Source organism: Eucyclogobius newberryi, unplaced genomic scaffold (genome assembly GCF_026437365.1).
Source record: "Eucyclogobius newberryi isolate DKJ021-1_F unplaced genomic scaffold, fEucNew1.0.hap1 SCAF_12, whole genome shotgun sequence".
In the NCBI taxonomy this organism is placed as follows: Eukaryota; Metazoa; Chordata; class Actinopteri; order Gobiiformes; family Gobiidae; genus Eucyclogobius; species Eucyclogobius newberryi.
The window spans coordinates 32,210,792-32,231,813 of record NW_027315746.1 but is presented as its reverse complement, the minus strand read 5'-3'; the positions used below and the strand labels follow the sequence as shown (position 1 = coordinate 32,231,813).

Genomic DNA, 21,022 nt, shown 5'->3' with positions numbered 1-21,022 from the left:
CATTAAAAATCTGCTTAGAATTGGCTTATTCTTGATTTTGAGGTAGTAAATAAACATAATATAGCTAGTTAAATTCTTGTACCAAACATTGTCTTTCTATCTAATCTTATGGGCCTGAGCAGGATAACACCAAAATCACATTTGCATCTCGTCCTTAAAGCAGCCATGGATATCATTATTTTTGATGGCATAAATGATCATTTCCAACACTTTTCTTTAAAAAGTACTTAGTACTTTTCTTCAGCTAGCTCACTTCAGTAGTTTAACAGACAATAATTTGACTGAGCTATATTAGTACTTGAATATTTGAGCAGATGTAGCTGTAGCTTTCTTTACTCCAGTCATGATGTGGATTGCCACCTCTGATCTCTGATTATTCTACTTTCTGACTCTGACTCGGCTCAATGTGCCACTGACTCCAGCTCCGGAGCCGCACCGGGTTTTCTCTTGCGCGCGGCCTTGTTTCCCTTTGACCGACAGCTCTCGCGGCCAATCAGGCCTCGTCCGGTGGCGGAGGCCGGCTGGTCCGTGCTCTCCTCCAATCAGCGTGCCTGCCTGACCCGAGTGCGTCAGCGCAGCTCTTTGAACGCTGCGCTCCCATCCCCCCTTTGTCCTCCTCTTGTCTGGACACACAAAAAAAAGGGGCAGAAAGACCGAACCGAGATCCCAGCCCAGTGCCCAGACCGGGACCGCGGTAAGACCCAGGAACAGAACCACGCACGAGCACGGTTCCGTTGGCCCTCGAGCACCCCCCTTCACCCCCCTCCTCCCCACGTTTGCTTTGATCACACCGTGTCCCGCACCACAAACACCACGGTCCGTAACTCACACGGTTTCGCTTCACTTTGTAAACGATCGCACTGTTTCACCGGGTTTATTCGGTGCAGTGCGCGGAGTCGACCTTGTGGTTACGTAAAAAAGCGCACGACGAAGCCCGAGCTCAACATGGCGCCCGTCCGTGCGTGTGTCTGTGTGTGTGTGTGTGCGCGCGTGAACGCCTCGTAATCGGCTCTAATCCACGGTCGTGCGCGTGCGTGCGACACTCCTCCGCGCGTCCACCAGCGCGCGCGCGCGCACCGGAGGTGGAGCGATACATCGGTCTTTTTTAAAATGATATAAATTGCAATGTACGAATTAAATGCACATAATCCTGAGAACAGAGACGTGGGCTGATGGAAACATGGTTCAGGCGTCTCAAGTTGACCGCGTTTAAACATGTTTTTTAAGACTTGACAAAAAAGGAGAAAGGCGCCGACGTCACGCCAGGCACGGGCTGCAGCTCGGAGCTCGGAGCGCATTCGGAGCTCTTCGGGCATTTCCGGAGAGAGGAAACGTCCCAGGGGCGTTTGGAGAAGTTCAGTAGCCGAACTTGATAAAGTGATAATTGCATCTTGCCACGGTTAGGTTTGTTTGATCGGTTTTATTTGTGTTTTAGTCTATTGCTGTTGATGAATTCTGTCGTTGTGTCTTTGCGCAAGAAACCTAACTGTGGCACTCTGGAGTGTGAGTGTGAAGGTTCCTTGATGGAAAGTGCTTCGACCTCACGGCGTGAAGGTAAAAAACACAAGATAAAATGGACCATTTTATGGACGATTGAAGTCTAGTTAGTTTGTCTTGATTGTTGATCTTGTTTACAGATCTGCGCATTCTGTTCACGCTCGTGTTTAATCACGTGAGACTGAAACATGTGTAAAGATGACGCGCAGTTCCAGTTCCTGAATGGTGCAGAGGATTCAAGTCATGCCGAGTGTAAAGTCTTCAGAGAGCCTCGGGCTCTGGCCCCTGACGGCTCTGTTCAAACCTGCAGGACGCGCTCCCCGCACTGCACTTCTCCACCTGGAGCCACCTGAGTGTGAGTGGACCTGCTTTACACCCAAATCTGATTATGATCTGATATCAAGACCTTTAAGATGATTTAGATGGCAGGCAGACCTAAAGATTTGATCAGAATAGTTAAAAGGGGCCATGATAAGAAAGAAATCAGATGATTATGTTATTAACATCTCATGTTAATTATGATATTAAAAGCACAATATATAACTTTCTGATTCCATGAAAAATAGAAGATTAAATACTCCTGAATATTCTCCATTGAGTTAAATACTTTTCGTGTCATATTGTATAATATTCTGGCCAAAAGAACAACATTTTCATGGAAACAGGCCAATTACGAGTCATGTTTGTGGAAACGCAGACTATAATGACTCGTGTTTGTCACTGTTAAAAACAACAAAACCCCCCATAAAACAAACATTTATTTTAGTAAAGGTTTTAAAACTTAAAAGTGAAAACAGATAATAATCCGATTGTGAGTGTGCATGTCCCTGACTGGACTGGTTCCACGGGGCCGGGACTGGTTCCACGGGGCCGGGACTGGTTCCACGGGGCCGGGACTGGTTCCACGGGGCCGGGACTGGTTCCACGGGTCCGGGACTGGTTCCACGGGGCCGGGACTGGTTCCACGGGGCCGGGCAGTCTTCCTGTTTTTGCGCGAGTGACTTCTGGTATTTACAACTGTCAAAAAGGGTTTCAACCATGGACCTTCCACATGAAGGATTACCTCTCCAACTACACCGCGTGCGTGTTTGGACCCGGTCTGGACCCGGTCTCATCCTCCAGTCTCCATTTGGCACCTAATGTGCTCTAATAACCCGAACACTTGAGGGACTTTGGCGGCTGAGCAGGGGCCGTCCTTCAGTGTAACTCTCTTCATTGTTCCTCCTGTGCGTGCCCCGTCATCGCGTCCCATCTGTGCGTGCGTCCCCGCCCCGCCCCTCTTGGCTCCGTGCGCGCGCGCCCACCTCCGGCAGGTCACGCCCCCCTCGTCTATAAAAGGCAGCGGCCGCGCTCGGGAGCCGCCACTGGCACTGCCTCTCTCCGTGTGCGAGCTCCGCGGTGAAGGACTTATTATCTCTATCTCCCCGACCTTTTTCCCTCCGTTTGTTTGCGCCGCTTCTTTATTTGAACAATGGCCGACACTAAGGTGGACTCTGGCTCCGACATCTCCGCAAAGGTAAGGAAGAGCCCGAACCCTCCATCTCTCCAAAACGCATCTCCCCCGCGCGCTGAGGGAATGTCCAAACACCAAAAGCTTTCCGACATCGCTCATATTATTACTCTCAGAAACATTTGAGTCGTCTCCGGACAAGAAAAGCGCATTGTGAGTCCAACGCGCCGCGCGCACGGGACGCGGACTCACCCGACGCGCACTGGCTGGACGCGGACCCGTTTTCTTGCGGATGAAAATGGTTCCAAGCGCGGACCAGCCCGTCCTCCGCGCCTCCGTATGAAACCACGCATTAACAGCCTGTACGCGCGGGACAGACGCGGGGCGCTTTGGTTTCCCCCCCGCGCGTCTCTCCGGCTGCGCGCACGGACCCACGCACTTCGCAGGAACGGCTGTGCATCGCGGAAACAAGGCTCATTGTCCCCCGCGTGCCTTTGTTTGCGCGCTCGCTGTGGTCCCATAACCTATATCTGATCTGAGGACAGCGCGCTGGCCCCAGTTTGGCCCCGCGGAGCCGAACTGGTGCTCGTTAATTCGAAGCTAAACCCCGCGTGCCTTGCGCTTTTGTCAGGTTTTATTGGGGCAGTAGAAGAGCGGTGTAGGAGCCTCTGAGTGCGCGGGGCCGGTGGCTGTCGGACCAGCGGGAGCCACCGCGGTGCGCGTTTGGATAGAGGACGAATCCGCGCGTAATGCTCTTGTGGCGCTTTCCTCTGTCCGATTCCTCCCGGAGTCCGGTTTGTTTACCGAGGCTCGACCCGCGGCAGGCTTCACTCACGCTCCCCCCGGTCCCTCCCCCTCCTCCCCACTACATTCAAACCGTTTTGGCCCCGGACACGGCTCGCGGAAGGGCCCGTTTGTGCCGCGAGTCCTCTGCGCTCCGTCTCCGGGGAAACTTTTTCTCTTGTGAAACAGACCGGCTCTTTTCCCGTCTTTCCGCCTTCACGACCCATAACAAGCCCCTTTTAAAGCCCACCACTCTGGCCCCTGAGTGCGCGCGCGTCTGCTCCGCTTCTGCATTCTTTCCCTGCGCCGCGCGCCGCTAATCGATCTCCTTTTGCATTTCTCGCTTTGGTTACATTTTAGATTCTGTTGCTGCGTGTGCGTGCGTGCGTCCCCGGCTGTGCGCGTGCGGCCCCGGCTGTGCGCGTGCGGCCCCGGCTGTGCGGTGTGTGAGCGTGCGCGCGCGCGCCTGCGGCTGCGGAGGTGTGATGTGTGATGTGACGATGCTGCCGCTGCTGCTTTGCCTTTGTGCCGCGGCTTCATCCTTCACCGTCCGCGCTCCTCCGCGGCTCTTTTCCACTTTGACGCGCGGCGCTGGACTTTGACGCGCGCTCCCACTATAGTCAAACTTTAATCCTCGGCTTTTTCTCTCGACCTAAATTCTCCAGTCCTCTCCGCGCGCCCGTGGCCGGTGACCGTGTGAGCGCGGGCGAACGGCAGCAGGGCCTCCGTTAATCCCCGCCGCTCTATTTTTAGCGCGTCGATTTTGATACGCGCGCGGCATCGCTTTGTAAAAATAAACGTTTTTTTTTTTATAAGCAAACCGCGCGTGGCTCTAAAGCGGCCTACGTGCTTCCGTCCTGCCGCGCGCGCGTGATCCCCGCTCTATTACAGATTATTAGTTAAGTGTATGTGTTCGTGCCATGTGTCGTCTTCCATTGTCCTCACAACAAGCGGCGGCGCGGCGTACGTTGAGCGCTCCTCCCCCCCTCCTCCTCCCTCCTCTCCTCCGCTCGCTTCTGTTATTTTAAACGTCGCAGTGCATTGTGGGACTTGCAGTGCATTGGCCGGGCGTGTCTCGTGACATATGGCGGCAGGAACTACCCACACCAGAACTACAATACCCAACAGTCCCCCCGGGGCCACGTCAAAGTATCAGATTACAACGCGTTAGGAGAAGAAAAGCAGGAGGGAGGGGAGAGGAGGGGGGGAGGAGGAGGAGGAGGAGGAGGAGGAGATCTGCAGAGGCTCCCACAATGCACCGCGCGTTAACTGGGCCATTAGAGCAGGTACATTCCCCACAGTTGGGTTTGGAGAGGAAGTCACGTTTTAACGGCGTTCACAGTGGAAGTGAGACAAACCGAGTCTAAAGCACGACATCTTCTCTGCTCCACAGGATCTGAAGGAGAAGAAGCTGGTGGAGGACAAGGAGAATGGGAAAGATGCCGCCACCAATGGGAAGGTAAGAACCCGCCTCCTCGGTCACCGTGGCAACAGCGTCCTCCTGATATTGCTGGTGCTGCTGAGTAGAAAGATAACATACGATCCATGGGCTTGTTCCACAGCTTGTTGTTTTGTTGTTGTTGACGAAACATAATTGTATGAAATTTCTATGAACGACATTTTAAACTTCAAGGGTTTAAACTTTGGAAATAAGTGTGTGGTGTCAGGGTGGGTCAGCGCATATGGAATCAGGAAAAACATCCCCCTCTAGTGGCTGCACGTGTGGAATTTGACTCTTGAGCGTAGTATGATGTTTGTTTTTCATGGCGATATCTTCTGATCTTTTCTGACTGGCGCTTACAGGAGAACGAGGAGAACGGAGAGCCCGACGTAGACGATGAAGAAGAGGAGGAAGTGGACGAGGAAGACGAGGAGGACGATGGAGAAGGTCAGGACACTGCAAAAAGAAAATGACGACAATTCAAAATGAGACTAGATTATTTTAGTTTGTTTTAACAAAAATTAATATCAACTAAATTGTCAACACTTCAAGTATTTTCCCGTCGCTGGCTCGTATTCGTCGCCCGTATTTGAGCAAAAATACATTTTGTGTCATCCAGGTGAAGAGGACGACGAGGAGGATGACGACGATGACGTTGAGGGCGGAGCAAAACGGGCAGCAGATGAGGATGACGACGACGACGAGGTGAGGACAGCCAATCAGAACGCTCCAAAGAGCCAACGGATCCGCCAGAAAGTTGATCAGAAATGAGAAATGAACCAATAGGAATAGTCTCATTTCAAACCAATAGGAATGAACTACTAAGTGATGGACCAATCAATACTCTCAAATATTGTTAATATATGTGTAAATGCAGTACTACTACTACAAGACATGTATATCATATAAAGTGAAAACAACTGAGAAACGTTTGAGGAGTCTTAACTGAAATGAAAATACAAAAAGTACAGAATTTGAATTGTTTTGAACATTTGTTAATTTTGTATTGACATTATTTCGTAGGATGAAGTCGAAACCAAGAAGCAGAAAACCAACGACGACGATTGACGTGTTTCTCCCGCTCACGTCCTGCTGAACCGCTTCCTGAATCTTTCACCTCTGACCTTTTTTGATGAAGTCACAGGTGGAGGGGGCTGGAGGACTCAATAATACAGATCTAAAAATGTCAAAAAAGTGGGAAAAAAAAATCTTTAAAAAACAACAAATGAATAAACAAAACAACATGGTCATTAGCGAGTAGAGTTCAACTACAGCGATATCCCCCGATTTCCGCAAAACGGCCACAGATTTTCTATAGAGGAGCCCATTGGCACAGAATTCCGACTTTCAACAACTTTACTAGCGGATAATTTGTTTGTATTTTTATTTACATTTTATATTTTTGTACATATTGTTTGGAGAAGGGTGGACCCATGCATGTCTCTGTCTCTCTTGCAGTAGGCGTTCACGATAGGCAGCGATCTCGGCTAAATAATCGGTGCTTATTGACTTGGTTGACCATGTTACGATGTTTTGACAGACGACTTGTCAGGAAATATACACACAAAAAAAGCTAGACCTCTTAAAGCCGTTGAACTCAGAGCATTCCAGTGAATTTAATGTATGTACTTAGCTGTACCATAACTAGTTTGTTTGTATGGGAGGGCAAGGCCAAAGAAAGAGCCTGATTTTCTTTTCCTGTTCGTTATTTTTGTTTGGTTTTGTTTTTGTCGGCGACTTTACGTTTTGACGACCTGTTTTGGTGTATGTGCGAAGTTTGTTGTTTGACAATAAACCGGACTTTTATTTTGTGAGTTGTACTTTTTTGTATCTGGCTTTATTCTGCAGTTCCAGCAGCAACTAGCAGGGGGCGTCTCAGGAACAGTCCTCATTCCTCTAATCCTGCCTCAGACTGGGGAGTGTCCAAAACTAGATTACTTTAAAGAAGTGTTGCAATTTGAAGAACATAATGATGACATCCTGTATAATATTGTAGACAAGTATTGTGGATGTGCAATAATTACTGCACTAACACCCATTCAAATACATTCCACGTTTTCCTCTATAGAGGTTTGTATTTTGATTTAAGATAAATTCATAGTGTTCTATAAATCAGAAATAAAAAAGACTGGTTTTCCTAGGCCTGAGGGTGAAGTGGTGAGTGAAGACAGGGTGTAGCATCAGGTGCAACAAGTCCTTTGTTTATCTCATTTTAAAGTAAAAGTACTTTATGGAGGTGGAAAGTCACCTGCATGATTCCTTAGAATGGAATTAGAGAGTTAAAACCATACTTCTGAATATTCGTCATGAATTAAAACATAAGGAACAATTTCTATGGAAACAAGCATTCAGGCCAAGTAAGTCAGGTTTGTGGAGATGCAAGCATACGCACAGCGAGGATGTACGCTCTTCTACATTTTTCAGAGCGATAAAAACAACCCAAAACAAACCATGCTTTTATTTTAGATGCCCAAAAGTAAAAGAAAAACAGTTTAAAGAATGTTGAAAGGAAATTAGAAAATGTCCTATCATCACTTCTCTTTAGACTTTCCCAGCAAGAAAACTATAAAACCCTTTGGGAGAAAGTAGAAACCTCGGGGAGAACCACAGTTAGGGAGAGATCCTACTCCCACAGGCGGACTGTGGGGCCAGAACCCCTCAGGAGGAGAGAAGGTGGTTTATCTAGCAGGACAGTTCATCCAGGCAGATGAAGAGCCGTTCATCTAGAGTAGAGAGTGTTTTCCTCAGGCAGTTCGGAGCATCCAAATCCACAGGTCAGAATCAGCAGTGTCTGAAACAGTGGCACTCCCCGAGGGGAGCGGAAGAAGGAGAGACACATGGGAACAGCAATGAACGGACAAAGTGAACAAAAATATAAAAAAAATGTTTGATAGAATAAGTAGTCAGAAGAAGAGGATAGTGCTCAAGCTGCCATACTTCCCCCATAGTTGCTCCTAGGGCAGCGTAGCTGAAACTGTAGGTTTATATTTCTGTTCCTAACTGGCCTGACCATAAGTGATTTCAAAGAGGAACATTTTAATACTGGTCTTAAATGAAGAGACTGTGTCGGCCTCTTCAACATGGACAGGAGCTGATTCCATAACACAGGAGCTCTACCTCCTACTGTGCTTTTAGAGACTCTTGGGACCACCAGAAGGCCAGCATTTAGAGAGCAAAGAGCTCTGTTTGGATGATATGGTTCTATAGCATCTTTGAGGTTGGATGGGTTCATGTCATTTATGGCTTTGTAGGTCAGGAGTAGAATTTTAAATGTGATTCTAAACTCGACAGGAGCCAGTGAAGAGACTCCAGCACCGGCGTAATGTGCTCTCTTCTTTTAGTTCCTGTTAGTAATCTTTTCTGCTGCACTTCGAACCAGTTGAAAACTTTTTATGGAGATTTTAGGACAAGCTGTGAGCAGGAGTTACAGTAGTCTAATCTAGATGTTACTAATGCATAAATACGTTTTTCAGCATCACTTTTAGCCAAGATTTGTCTGCTTTTAGCTATATTACACTGATGAATGTTTTACAGGCTTGCCTCTGGTCAAATAAGACCCCAGTTCTACTATAAGGTTTCTTACAGTAGAACTGGAGGCTCTTACAGTAGAACTGGAGGCTACACTAGCATTGTCTAGTGTAACTCTCTTTTCAGGGATAAAAACTGGATTATTTAGTGTCATCCAGGTTTTTATCTCCTTCACACAAGCTCTAAGTCTGTCTACTTGATCGCTCTGATCAGGTTTCCTTGATAAATACAGCTGAGTGTCATCCGCATAGCAGTGTAAGTTAATGCCATACTTTCTGATAATGTTGCCTAACGGCAGCATATAAAGAGTAAACAGAATTGGACCGAGTACTGACCCCTGTGGCACACCGTAAGTTACTTAAGAACAAGGAGGAGCTCTGGTTTACATTAACAAACTGGTACCTATCAGTTAAATAGGATGCAAAGCAGCTGAGGGCTGGGCCTCCGACACCTACATCACATTCTAACCTCTGCAGTAGAATGTTGTGGTCAATAGTGTCAAACGCTGAGGTCCAACAGGACCAGAATTGAGACCAGTCCATCGTCTGCAGCTGATAACAAATCATTTTTTACTTTAACTAGTGCAGTTTCAATGTTGTGGTGGGCTCTGAACCCTGCTGTGGTGGGCTCTGAACCCTGCTGTGGTGGGCTCTGAACCTACGCTCTGAACCCTGCTGTGGTAGGCTCTGAACCCTGCTGTGGTGGGCTCTGAACCCTGCTGTGGTGGGCTCTGAACCCTGCTGTGGTGGGCTCTGAACCCTGCTGTGGTGGGCTCTGAACCCTGCTGTGGTAGGCTCTGAACCCTGCTGCGGAGGGCTCTGAACCCTGCTGTGGTGGGCTCTGAACCCTGACTGGAAAACCTCAAATAAGTTATTTTCCCGTGGATGGCAACAAAGCTGTTTAACTCCAACTCTTTCAAGGATTTTAGAGACAAAGGGAAGATTTGAAATAGGTCTGTAGTTTAACAATAGGTCAGGATCCTGGTTAGGCTTTTTCAAAAGTGTTTTAATGACTGCATGTTTGAAGGACTGTGGAACATAACCGTTTTCTAATGAGGTATTTGTTATATTAAGAATATAATCTATAATTAAAACCTTCCTTAAACCACCTTCCTACACAAAATCAAAACCGACTGCCCCGGCATGCCATTCTACCCACCTTACCACCGCCCAGAAACCGATCTGCGCCCCTCCTCAGCGTGCCAATGAAGTGTTTTGGCAGGTTACACGGCTTTGAACAATAGCATCGAAAATATTTTTTTGCTTGTTCAGACGATTTTGGAACTGTTATGTAAACTGTAAAGTTAATTCTCTTGTGTATAGTTTTCAGTGATGCACCAATAGATACAATTTCAGCTTTTTAGCCCAGTGCATGAGGGTTTGAGAAATCATCCAATAAACAGGAATTAAATCATTTTTTTGAATTTCACTAATCCAGGGTTGGAGGGTCCTAGAGGCTAAACTGTACAAAATAGGGAATGGTCCTGCTTGACTTTTAGGATCAGGGGCACGTCAAGGAATCTTCTGAAAATTTGCGTTCTTCACATTTGCGGAACGCCCAGTTAACTGAATCATGATCCTTCACATGATCCTTCACTTCCCTGAACTGTTTCCCCACTGCCCGGACACTCGGCACCTATGCACCACTGACTCACCTGCTGCTGCTGTCGCTGCCTCATGTCCGGTGGGCCAACCAGAGACACTGCCGAGGAGCAGTTTTAAAGCGCTAGTTGCTCTTGGTCTAGTCACGTGACCAGAGGACTCGATCATTTCGATTGAAATGTGAGGTTTTGTTATGTATTATTTTTTCATGTGTTATTAATGTCTGAACCGTATGGAGGGCTAGGGAGACTTCATTTCAAGTTAAAGGTACCAAAAGACATTGGGGTTTTGAAGAGGGAGGATGAGTCCTTAAAACCAGTGTTTGCCAAAGTGGTTGGGGGGCTGAATATGGCATAGGGGGACAAGGACTGCTATAATCTTGAGAATGATGTGTGAATGAAGCGCCGCCTGGACCCTATGTCTTGTTGAAAGATGATCCTGCACCTGGCACACACTTTGCCTTGGGGTGGTCATCTTGGTCGGAACAAACTTATTTACGAATAGCCTCCCGGTTTTAGGGATCATCTCAAAATAGGTTGAAGCTGAAAATACTTAATTTTTTTCGTCTCTCTCTGGACCCCCTCCCCCCCAAAAGACTTAAGACTGGCTTCACATAAAATTGTACGCGTTGATAAAACCATAGTAGCTTGATAGACCCTGCTCACCTCTAATGAACATCCCTGAACATCCTTTGGTAAGTTTATATTTAGAAGTTATGAACTCTCCAAATAATGTCACCTGTCGCGCATGTTTGTTTACTCAATCGACATGGTCCACGGGCCCTAGGGGCCCTACGGCACATCCCATTCAAACGAAACTGTGAGATGACCACATTGAGATAGTCTCAAGAGGATGAGAGAGTGAGAAACTAATGTTTCTTGTCAAAACCTGTAATTGTCAATTGCCTGAGTTCAGACCTTAGACGTGCTGTCAGAATGACAGAAGCAGAACATGTGCTTTAGTCTCAGTGGGAATCTCACGTCTTCTGTGATTGGCCGAAACCTCATGCGGGTTTGTTTTGTTTCCTTCTTCCGGTCAGTGCGCAGTCACGTTACTAGAGCCAAATCTCTTGATCATTTGCTGCGCCGCGTCTTGCCGCAAAAAAGCTTTTCCAACTTTTCTGCACCAGCGACGGCGACGCTGTCCCCTTGCTCGCCGTGCTCCGCGCATGCACTCCCCGTGCTCCCCCGTACGCACCCGCCACCTAATGTTGGCCTAATGCTCGTTGCTGAGAGAGTTTTTTAGCATTTCAAAACAATTACTGCCACAACGATGTATTGAAGCTTCAAAGCCCCCCCCCCCCAAGACGAAAAACATTAAGTCTTTTCAGCTTCAACTCATTTTGAGATGATCCCTTACTGGCCTTCCATGTACACAGATGTTCAAAATTACTGCAAAAACCTGCCCCACCTGTCAAAAAACCACATATGTTTGCCATACAGGCCTCCCTCCAACCGCTGCCTGTGATCTTCACCCCATTCCGGCGCGTGGCTATGGACATTGCTAGCCCATTAGTACGAAGTAGTGGGGGCCACCAGTACATTCTGGTACTCTGTGACTATGCTACACAGTTCCCCAAGGCTATCCCCTTGCACATCGTCACTGCCCCTGCTGTGCTGCGTTGCCTTGTGCAGTTGTTTTCCAGGGTTGGCGTTCCGGACGAGATAGTGACCGACCAGCGAACCAACTTCACCTCCAGACTCATGCAGCTCTTCCACCGGCAGCCGGGGATTCTGCCAATCAAGACCACCCTGTACCATGCTTGGTCGAGCGCTTCAACCAGACCCTGAAGAAGATGCTGCGGAAATTCGTGGCTGATACTGGAAGAGACTGGGACAAGTGGTTGCCCTACCTGCTCTTCGCCTACAGAGAGGTTCTGCAAGCATCCACTGGTTTCTCCCAGTTTGAGCTGCTGTATGGCTGGGATGTCCAGGGGCCTTTGGATCTGCTGCTGAAGACCTGGGAGGCCCCAGCTACCGCCACTAGTGATTGCAGTGTGGCCCAGTTCGTGTTGGAAATGAGGGAGCGGCTCGCCAAGTACCGAGATGAAGCAGAGGTCAACCTTCATGCAGCCCAGGAGTCCCAGAAGGCGTGGTACGACAAGCACGCCAAACATCGAGAGTTCCAGCCCGGCCAGAAAGTCCTGCTTCTCCTGCCGTCCGCTAACAGCAAGTTGCTTGCAAAGTGGCAGAGCCCGTACACAGTTCTCCGTACACCACCCGGACAAGAAAAAGGCGAAGCAGACCTACAAGAACCTGCTGAAGGAGTGGAAGGAGTCTCCAGTTCCAGTTCCCGTGGTGTCCCTTCTAGTGACTGAGGTGGACAGTGAGGGGGAAGAGGACGTTACCTTCCCTGACCTCAACCAGTCCGCTGAACCTGCACTCGACCATCTGTCTGCTGTCCAATCCAGTCAGCTGAGCCAAGTTTTCCAACAAGTCTACAAGCTGTTTGCGGCCTGGGGGTGATCGAGCCATCGCCGTCTGAATGGTGCAGCCCGGTGGTCATCGTGGTCAAGAAGAACGGCTCTCTCCGTATCTGCATTGACTTCAGGAAGCTCAACGCGATGTCTAAGTTCGATGCCCACCCGATGCCTTGGATCGATGATCTGCTAGAGAAGATAGGCCGAGCGAGGTTGATCGCCACCCTTGATCTCTGCAAGGGCTACTGGCAGGTGCCCCTGGAAGAAGCAAGTCACCCCTACACCGCTTTCCAGACCCCTGCCGGCCTCTTCCAGTTCACGGTGATGCCCTCCGGTCTCCATGGAGCCCCAGCCACCTTCCATAGGCTGATGGACAGTGTCCTGCGGGGGTGTGGTCATCTTCAGTGACACCTGGGAGCAGCACCTGCAGCATCTGGAACGAGTCCATGGCCAGATTCAGCAAGCAGGCCTGACACTGAATCCTTCCAAGTGTCAATGGGCCAAGGAAGAGGCAAAATACCTAGGCTACCGGCTGGGACGAGGCAAGATCAGACCATAGGTGGACAAGGTCGAAGCCATCCGCAGCTGCCCGCGCCCGCGAACAAAGAAGGAGGTGAGGTCCTTCTTGGGCTTGGCTGGCTGGTATAGAAGATACGTCCCGCAGTTTGCCACCATTGCGGCTCCTATGACAGCTCTGACAGCAAAGGATCAGAGAAACCCTGTTGTTTGGACAGAGGACTGCTAGATCACCTTTCTGGCCCTCAAGACCTGCCTGTGCTCTTCGGCAGTGCTGAGGAGTCCCGACTTCACCAAGAGGTTCCTTGTACAGACTGGTCCCTCTGCAGTGGGACTGGGGGTAGTTCTGGCCCAAGGCGGGCCTGGAGAAGAACGACCCGTCCTTTATTTGAGTCGCAAGATGCTGCTACGTGAAACCAGGTACTCTACTGTGGAGAAGGAGGGCCTGGCCATCAAGTGGGCCCAGAGCTTGAGGTACTACCTGCTCGGGAGGGAGTTTGACTTGGAGACGGACCATCGTGCGCTGACGTGGATGAACTCCATGAAGGACCACACAACAGTCATCTCACCCGCTGGTATCTCTCCCTTCAGCCGTTCCAGTTACAAATTCGCCAACGTGGTGGTAGACTACCTCTTCAGGTTGCCGCACATCGGTGCGTCCTAACGGCCCCGTCATTTCTTCCCCCCGGCATGCGTTCCCGGCTCTCTCACGGCCCGAGAGTGCCGCGCACGGAGAGCGGGGTGCGCTCTTTGCATTTGCGGAGCGCCCATTTAACTGAATCATGATCCTTCACTTCCCTGAACTGCCCGGACACTTTTCCCCGCTGCAGAGCGTTCGAGGGTGCACACTCGGCACCTATGCATCACTGACTCACCTGCTGCTGCTGCCGCTGAATCCTCTCCAGTGGGCCAACCAGAGACACTGCCGAGGTGCAGTTTTAAAGTGCTGGTTGCCGCGCTTGGTCTGGTCAAATGACCAGAGGACTCGACCATTTTGATTTAAATGTGTGGTTTTGTTATGTATTATTGTTTCATCTGTTATTAATGTCTGAGCCGTATGGAGGGCGAGGGAGACTTAATTTCAAGTTAAAGGGCCAATATGATTTTGGGGGTTTGTGTTGATTGATACCATTTTAGTGTCTAACCCCAATCCTTTGTAAATTGGTTTGCCCAGGGGAGGGGCTAAGGGTTTGAAAAGGAGCTCTGCTCATTGTTGAAGGGAGAGAGCTGAGGAGAGCATGTTTGCTGTGAGACCGTGTTACTGTCGCTGCTGTGAGTTTTTGGATCCTGTAAATACCTTGTTTGATCATCGTAGTTTTTGGGACTGGGTGTGAATCACCGCACTCATTTCATTTTTTCACGGAAACTAAAACGAACCTGTGAGAACAGTAAATAGGATATGAACCCAAGTTTCAGTTAAATCAAACAATGTTGACATTTCATGGGTTATTATTAATTAAGGCAGGGGGCGCTATAAAGCACATGGCATTCATTCATTACATTCAGGCTGAGACAGAGGGTAAAATCTGAGCTCAGCAGGTCAATGCATGTGGCCGTGACATGTCTGTAGTCTGTAGTCTGGTTGTAGGGGCAGGTGGATGTGTCTGTAGTCTGGTTGTAGGGGCAGGTGGATGTGTCTGTAGTCTGGTTGTAGGGGCAGGTGGATGTGTCTGTAGTCTGGTTGTAGGGGCAGGTGGATGTGTCTGTAGTCTGGTTGTAGGGGCAGGTGGATGTGTCTGTAGTCTGGTTGTAGGGGCAGGTGGATGTGTCTGTAGTCTGGTTGTAGGGGCAGGTGGATGTGTCTGTAGTCTGGTTGTAGGGGCAGGTGGATGTGTCAGTAGTCAGGTTGTAGGGGCAGGTGGATGTGTCTGTAGTCTGGTTGTAGGGGCAGGTGGATGTGTCTGTAGTCTGGTTGTAGGGGCAGGTGGATGTGTCTGTAGTCTGGTTGTAGGGGCAGGTGGATGTGTCTGTAGTCTGGTTGTAGGGGCAGGTGGATGTGTCTAGTCTGGTTGTAGGGCCTGGTTTAAGCTTCAAAATGCTGTGCGTTTTATTACAAACAGACTCAAATTGACAGAGAAATTAGTCTAATTAGTCCCGTGGGCGTGCCACAATCCCCCTTTGTTCAAAAGACAACTGGCGTAAAAGCATATGACTCAATGCCACACACATGGATCACTGAATGTTTGGAGATGGACTCCAACAGGACTCTAGGAGCCAGACTACAGACACATCCACCTGCCCCTACAACCAGCCATTAAGCTTAAACCCTTTTCACTGGGTGGTGGTGGGAGGCAGGTAGGTGGAGGGTGGTAGAGGTGGGGGATAGGGCCCAGGTGGAGGGAGTGTGGGTAAAAGGGGTGGGGCAGGCAGAAGCTGGTGGGAAGGGTCTCCTGGGTGAACAGAGCCCCTCAGTGTCTCTACACGTGCTCAGAGCTAGCGGAGAATTCCGGCAGTAAAGCTCCAGCCTCAGGCACAAACAAACTCTCGTAAAAAGAGCAAAGAGCCGCAGTGGGCCCCTCACACAGGAGCCGCAGAGGAGCAGAGGGGACACAGGAGGAAAACCAGACCAGGACTAAGACCACCGGGAACTGAATCAGGACAACTTTCTAATGTGGTTTCATCAATGAAACTTCGACTTTAAATATGCAAACATGGCAAAACACTACAGGCAATACTTTTTGTATTCTTTTACATTGTATATTTAAAAAAAAAGAAAAGATTTTAACAGATCATATAAGCATTTGTTCATATTTTCAAAAATATTTTTAGCTCTAAAAATAGATGAAATTCTATTTTTTTATGTAAATTTTCAGCAAGATCTAGTTTACTCAAAAATTAAATAAGATTTCCAAAATCCTGTCTAGTTTTTTTTGTATGTAATATGTCAGCAAAATGAATCAAAACATTTAAACCACGATCAGGGTCAGTTTTTCAGATTTATGTGTCCTAAATATGTGCAATATTGGCAAAAAATATATTTTTACAAACTTGAATGAAAAAACTTTTTTTTTTTGTGCTCAGATTTATGTACAGAAGAAGTTTCATATTGATATCACTGTGTGATTGCACCCTGTCAGTACTGGGTTTGTAGCGCCGTGCGTCTCCACCGGGGGGCGTCCTGATCACACTTCATATTTGTGTTTATCATTTGCATACACACTTTTGCTGATTCTCGAGGGGTCAGCACGATGTATTTTCCATTTTATACTTCTCAGACTACAGTTTTCAGACTCCATATTTTTAATGCTACTTGTGTAATTTGTTTTTTGTCTATCTCTTGCCAATTAAAAAATAAACTTAATTCAATGTTTTGTTTGTACGAGTACGAACAAGCTGTTACTCTAGTACAGTGGTTCCCAAAGTGGGGGTCGCGCAGCATGAGCTGGGAACCAAAGTTGTGTGCATCCCATAATACAAATACAAACAATATAGATTCCTCCATTAAGGGTTTTGTCCGGCTTCAATTAAATCAACAGTTATATCATTATCACAGATTTTCTCTTAAAATGTTTTGACTAATCACCACTAATTCTAACCTAAGACTATCATTGATAATAATAAAAAGAAAAAGGGTATTCAAATCTATAAGTATAAGTATGGAATTATAAGTTTAGTTTGAGTCCAGTATATCTTAATCATTGTGGGATAGGGGTGCTGGTGGGGGTGCTGGTGGGGGTGCTGGTGGGGGTGCTGGTGGGGGTGCTGGTGGGGGTGCTGGTGTGGGGTGCTGGTGGGGGTGCTGGTGGGGGGGTGCGGGTGGGGGTGCTGGTGGGGGTGCTGGTGGGGGTGCTGGTGGGGGTGCTGGTGGGGGTGCTGGTGGGGGGGTGCGGGTGGGGGTGCTGGTGGGGGTGCTGGTGGGGGTGCTGGTGGGGGGGTGCGGGTGGGGGTGCTGGTGGGGGTGCTGGTGGGGGTGCTGGTGGGGGGTGCTGGTGGGGGTGCTGGTGGGGGGGTGCGGGTGGGGGTGCTGGTGGGGGGGTGCTGGTGGGGGGTGCGGGGGTCACGAGATGATTTCTAAATGTAATATTAAATTTATGAAAATGTATAACTTTTGCTTTGTTTTAGTGGAACTGGGTCAGGAAACATAATATGTGCAAATGTGATACATTTATTTATCTCACCACAAAAGCCGAGCAAAAGAAAGTCTAAATTCAATTTGGTACATTTATATATTTACCTCCCAAAACTGCTCAGTGCTCAAGTTATAGTTTCTCCAAATACTTTTTTACTTTAACTTGAGTAAATATTTGGGAATTTCATTTGGTTTTGTGACTTTATTAGATTATCATTTAGACCAATGTTTACGCAAACCTTGAAGTGGATCAAATTTTAAAAAACGACACATTTATAGGTCTATTGTGGGCATGTATTTGTGCTTAAAACCCCCAAATACAATTATGGTCCTTAATGGCTGAGAATATTTTGTGTCAATTGGTGAAAGCAGTTCAGACTAATTCCAAAGAATGTATAGCGTTCCCCAAAGTTCAATCCTTCTCCCTCTTTTATTTAATCTATATATTACATCATTAACTGTTACAGAACTGCAACGTCACGTGTTTCCTCATTATTAGTTTGCTCAAAGTTGTATTTTGATTGGTTCCTGCTTGTTTGTGTAATCCTGTATTTGACCTTAAACATCGGCGTGCTCAGCTGAGATTTTCTGAAACAATAAGACGCAGAGTGAGACACGTGGACACTTTTCAACTGAAAACATGTCTCTGTGAAGAGGCGGGGCTTATCATGGTAAATAGGCTTGTTACCTGCAGTTTTGAACAGGAAGTCAGAACCTGTTTCTGAGCTGTTTCAGATCCACGTGGCAGGTGTGGTTTACATTTGCACTTTCACTTGAGCATGAAGACGCTCAGGTGGAGCCACCATCGTGCGTCTGCTCTGGGAAACAGGTTCTATATTTAGACTGCGTTTGGGCCAGTGTTTGATCAGGAGAGTTCAGCTCAGGTCTTCAAGCTTGAAGTGGATGATTGACAGCTGGCAGAGCAGGCGGTGGAATGCCTTGACTCCAGGAACTTTGTCAACTTTGGACCAAGGCAGAGTTTTAGGATCATTTAAACGTGCTGTGATTTTGTTTCTTTTGATGTTTAGTCGATGTCTACTTGTGTTCTTATTTGGATTTTTGCTTAAAATACATTTTAAAAAACACTCTGTGGTTGTTGTATCTGTCCCTATCACATTAATAATAAATGAATAAATAAGTTATAGTGGCAAAACATTAAATAACATATAAACACAAAAATGACCGTGCATGAAGGAGCGGTGCAGGAAACACTCATGTTCTTCATATTATATATTATTCATACTGTAAACAAGTATATTTACTGACAGAAGAGAAGCCAATACTTTTACTCAAGTAAGAGACTGTTACACTGTACAATTTATTACTCAAGTAGAAGTAAAAGTATGGCGCCTGAAAACTACTGAGAGGCAGAATTTGAAGTAACTCAATAATAATCCCACTGTTTTACTTTCCCTTGACTCATTCAATTGCAGTAGAACAGTATTTGTCACTCTGAGTAAATGAGTCATGGAATACTCATAGTATATATATATATCCATGAACAATCTACCTTTGTATGTTCATCCAACACTTCAGAACATGGCTCTGGTACTGCTTGATGGCAGAGTGGTTAGCACTTATGCCGGGCTCCAAGTGATTCTGGCAGTTTGCTGTATGTCCTTTCCGCTCGCATTCCCGGTTCACGCTGCACTTTCCTGTCTCGAGAAATGCTTCCTCTGAAGATTGTTATTTCAAACTTTATTAAAGCCAAAAGCACGACACTCTCTGGAGGTGAAACAAAATAGAACGCTGAAATCAAACTTCTGAACGTTCTCTATGGAGACAGAACGTTCTCTATGGAGACAGAAGGTTCTCTGTGGAGACAGAAGGTTCTCTGTGGAGACAGAAGGTTCTCCATGGAGACAGAACGTTCTCCATGGAGACAGAAGGTTCTCCATGGAGACAGAAGGTTCTCCGTGGAGACAGAAGGTTCTCCATGGAGACAGAAAGTTCTCCATGGAGACAGAAGGTTCTTCGTGGAGACAGAACGTTCTCCATGGAGACAGAAGGTTCTCCATGGAGACAGAAGGTTCTTCGTGGAGACAGAACGTTCTCCATGGAGACAGAAGGTTCTCCATGGAGACAGAAGGTTCTCTATGGAGACAGAAGGTTCTCCATGGAGAGAGAAGGTTCTCTATGGAGACAGAAGGTTCGGAGACAGAAGGTTCTCCATGGAGACAGAAGGTTCTCCGTGGAGACAGAAGGTTCTCCATGGAGACAGAACGTTCTCCATGGAGACAGAACGTTCTCCATGGAGACAGAAGGTTCTCCATGGAGACAGAAGGTTCTCTATGGAGACAGAAGGTTCTCCATGGAGAGAGAAGGTTCTCTATGGAGACAGAAGGTTCTCTATGGAGACAGAAGGTTCGGAGACAGAAGGTTCTCCATGGAGACAGAAGGTTCTCCGTGGAGACAGAAGGTTCTCCATGGAGACAGAAGGTTCTTCGTGGAGACAGAAGGTTCTCCATGGAGACAGAAGGTTCTCCATGGAGACAGAAGGTTCTCTATGGAGACAGAAGGTTCTCCATGGAGACAGAAGGTTCTCTATGGAGACAGAAGGTTCTTCGTGGAGACAGAAGGTTCTCTATGGAAGCAGAAGGTTCTCCATGGAGACAGAAGGTTCTCCATGGAGACAGAACGTTCTCCATGGAGACAGAAGGTTCTCTATGGAGACAGAAGGTTCTCCATGGAGACAGAAGGTTCTCTATGGAAGCAGAAGGTTCTCCATGGAGAAAGAATGTTCTCCATGGAGACAGAAGGTTCTCCATGGAGACAGAACGTTCTTCATGGAGACAGAACGTTCTCTATGGAGACAGAAGGTTCTCCATGGAGACAGAAGGTTCTCCATGGAGACAGAAGGTTCTCTATGGAGACAGAAGGTTCTCTATGGAGACATAAGGTTCTCCATGGAGACAGAAGGTTCTCCATGGAGACAGAAGGTTCTCTATGGAAGCAGAAGGTTCTCCATGGAGACAGAAGGTTCTCCATGGAGACAGAACGTTCTTCATGGAGACAGAACGTTCTCTATGGAGACAGAAGGTTCTCCATGGAGACAGAAGGTTCTCCATGGAGACAGAAGGTTCTCTATGGAGACAGAAGGTTCTCTATGGAGACAGAAGGTTCTCCATGGAGACAGAAGGTTCTCCATGGAGACAGAAGGTTCTCTATGGAGACAGAAGGTTCTCCATGGAGACAGAAGGTTCTCTATGGAGACAGAAGGTTCTCTATGGAGACAGAAGGTTCTCTATGGAGACAGAAGGTTCTCCATGGAGACAGAAGGTTCTCTATGGAGACAGAAGGTTCTCTATGGAGACAGAAGGTTCTCCATGGAGACAGACACGTTTTATGTCACATTCACCTCGTTCCAGACGCTGCCTTGGGGCCACCAGCCGTTGTAATCCACTTTCCGATCTCAACAGTAAATAAGTTCGACACAGATGCAAAATGTGACATGTTTTCTGGCCGAGCAGAGAAATGTTGCTCTGATATTGTTGGTCATAATTATTGTCTATTGTCGTGTTTCTATGTCGTGTACAGTGTGTATTTTTAACACGTTTTAATTTAAAGTATTGTATCTCTCTGATCGTCAGGTCCATCAGACCAATGGGGCGACAGATGAAAAACACATGCTCATTAACATATGAAATAAAAAAAATGGCCAAGTTCCAGTCAGGTTTGTGGAGAGGCAAGCTCTCACAATTAGGACGCAGGTTTGCAG

General features: G+C 47.6%; 1 protein-coding gene across 3 annotated transcripts in view; it reads left to right on the top strand.

Moving 5' to 3' along the window:
• Positions 1–2,831: 2,831 nt before the first annotated feature.
• The window catches only part of ptmab (prothymosin alpha b), a 294,345-nt gene continuing 276,154 nt past the window's right edge, over positions 2,832–21,022 (top strand). The window contains exons 1-5 of one of the 3 annotated variants that reach the window (XM_072441931.1): positions 2,833–3,013; positions 5,124–5,189; positions 5,534–5,618; positions 5,791–5,876; positions 6,195–6,982. In XM_072441931.1, coding sequence (XP_072298032.1) covers positions 2,969–3,013; positions 5,124–5,189; positions 5,534–5,618; positions 5,791–5,876; positions 6,195–6,239 — 327 coding nt within the window. In that variant the 5' untranslated portion in view covers positions 2,833–2,968 and the 3' untranslated portion in view covers positions 6,240–6,982. Of the gene's footprint in view, positions 3,014–5,123; positions 5,190–5,533; positions 5,619–5,790; positions 5,877–6,194; positions 6,983–21,022 lie in introns of those variants that run through there. The other 2 variants (XM_072441930.1, XM_072441932.1) reach the window with 2 other exon arrangements.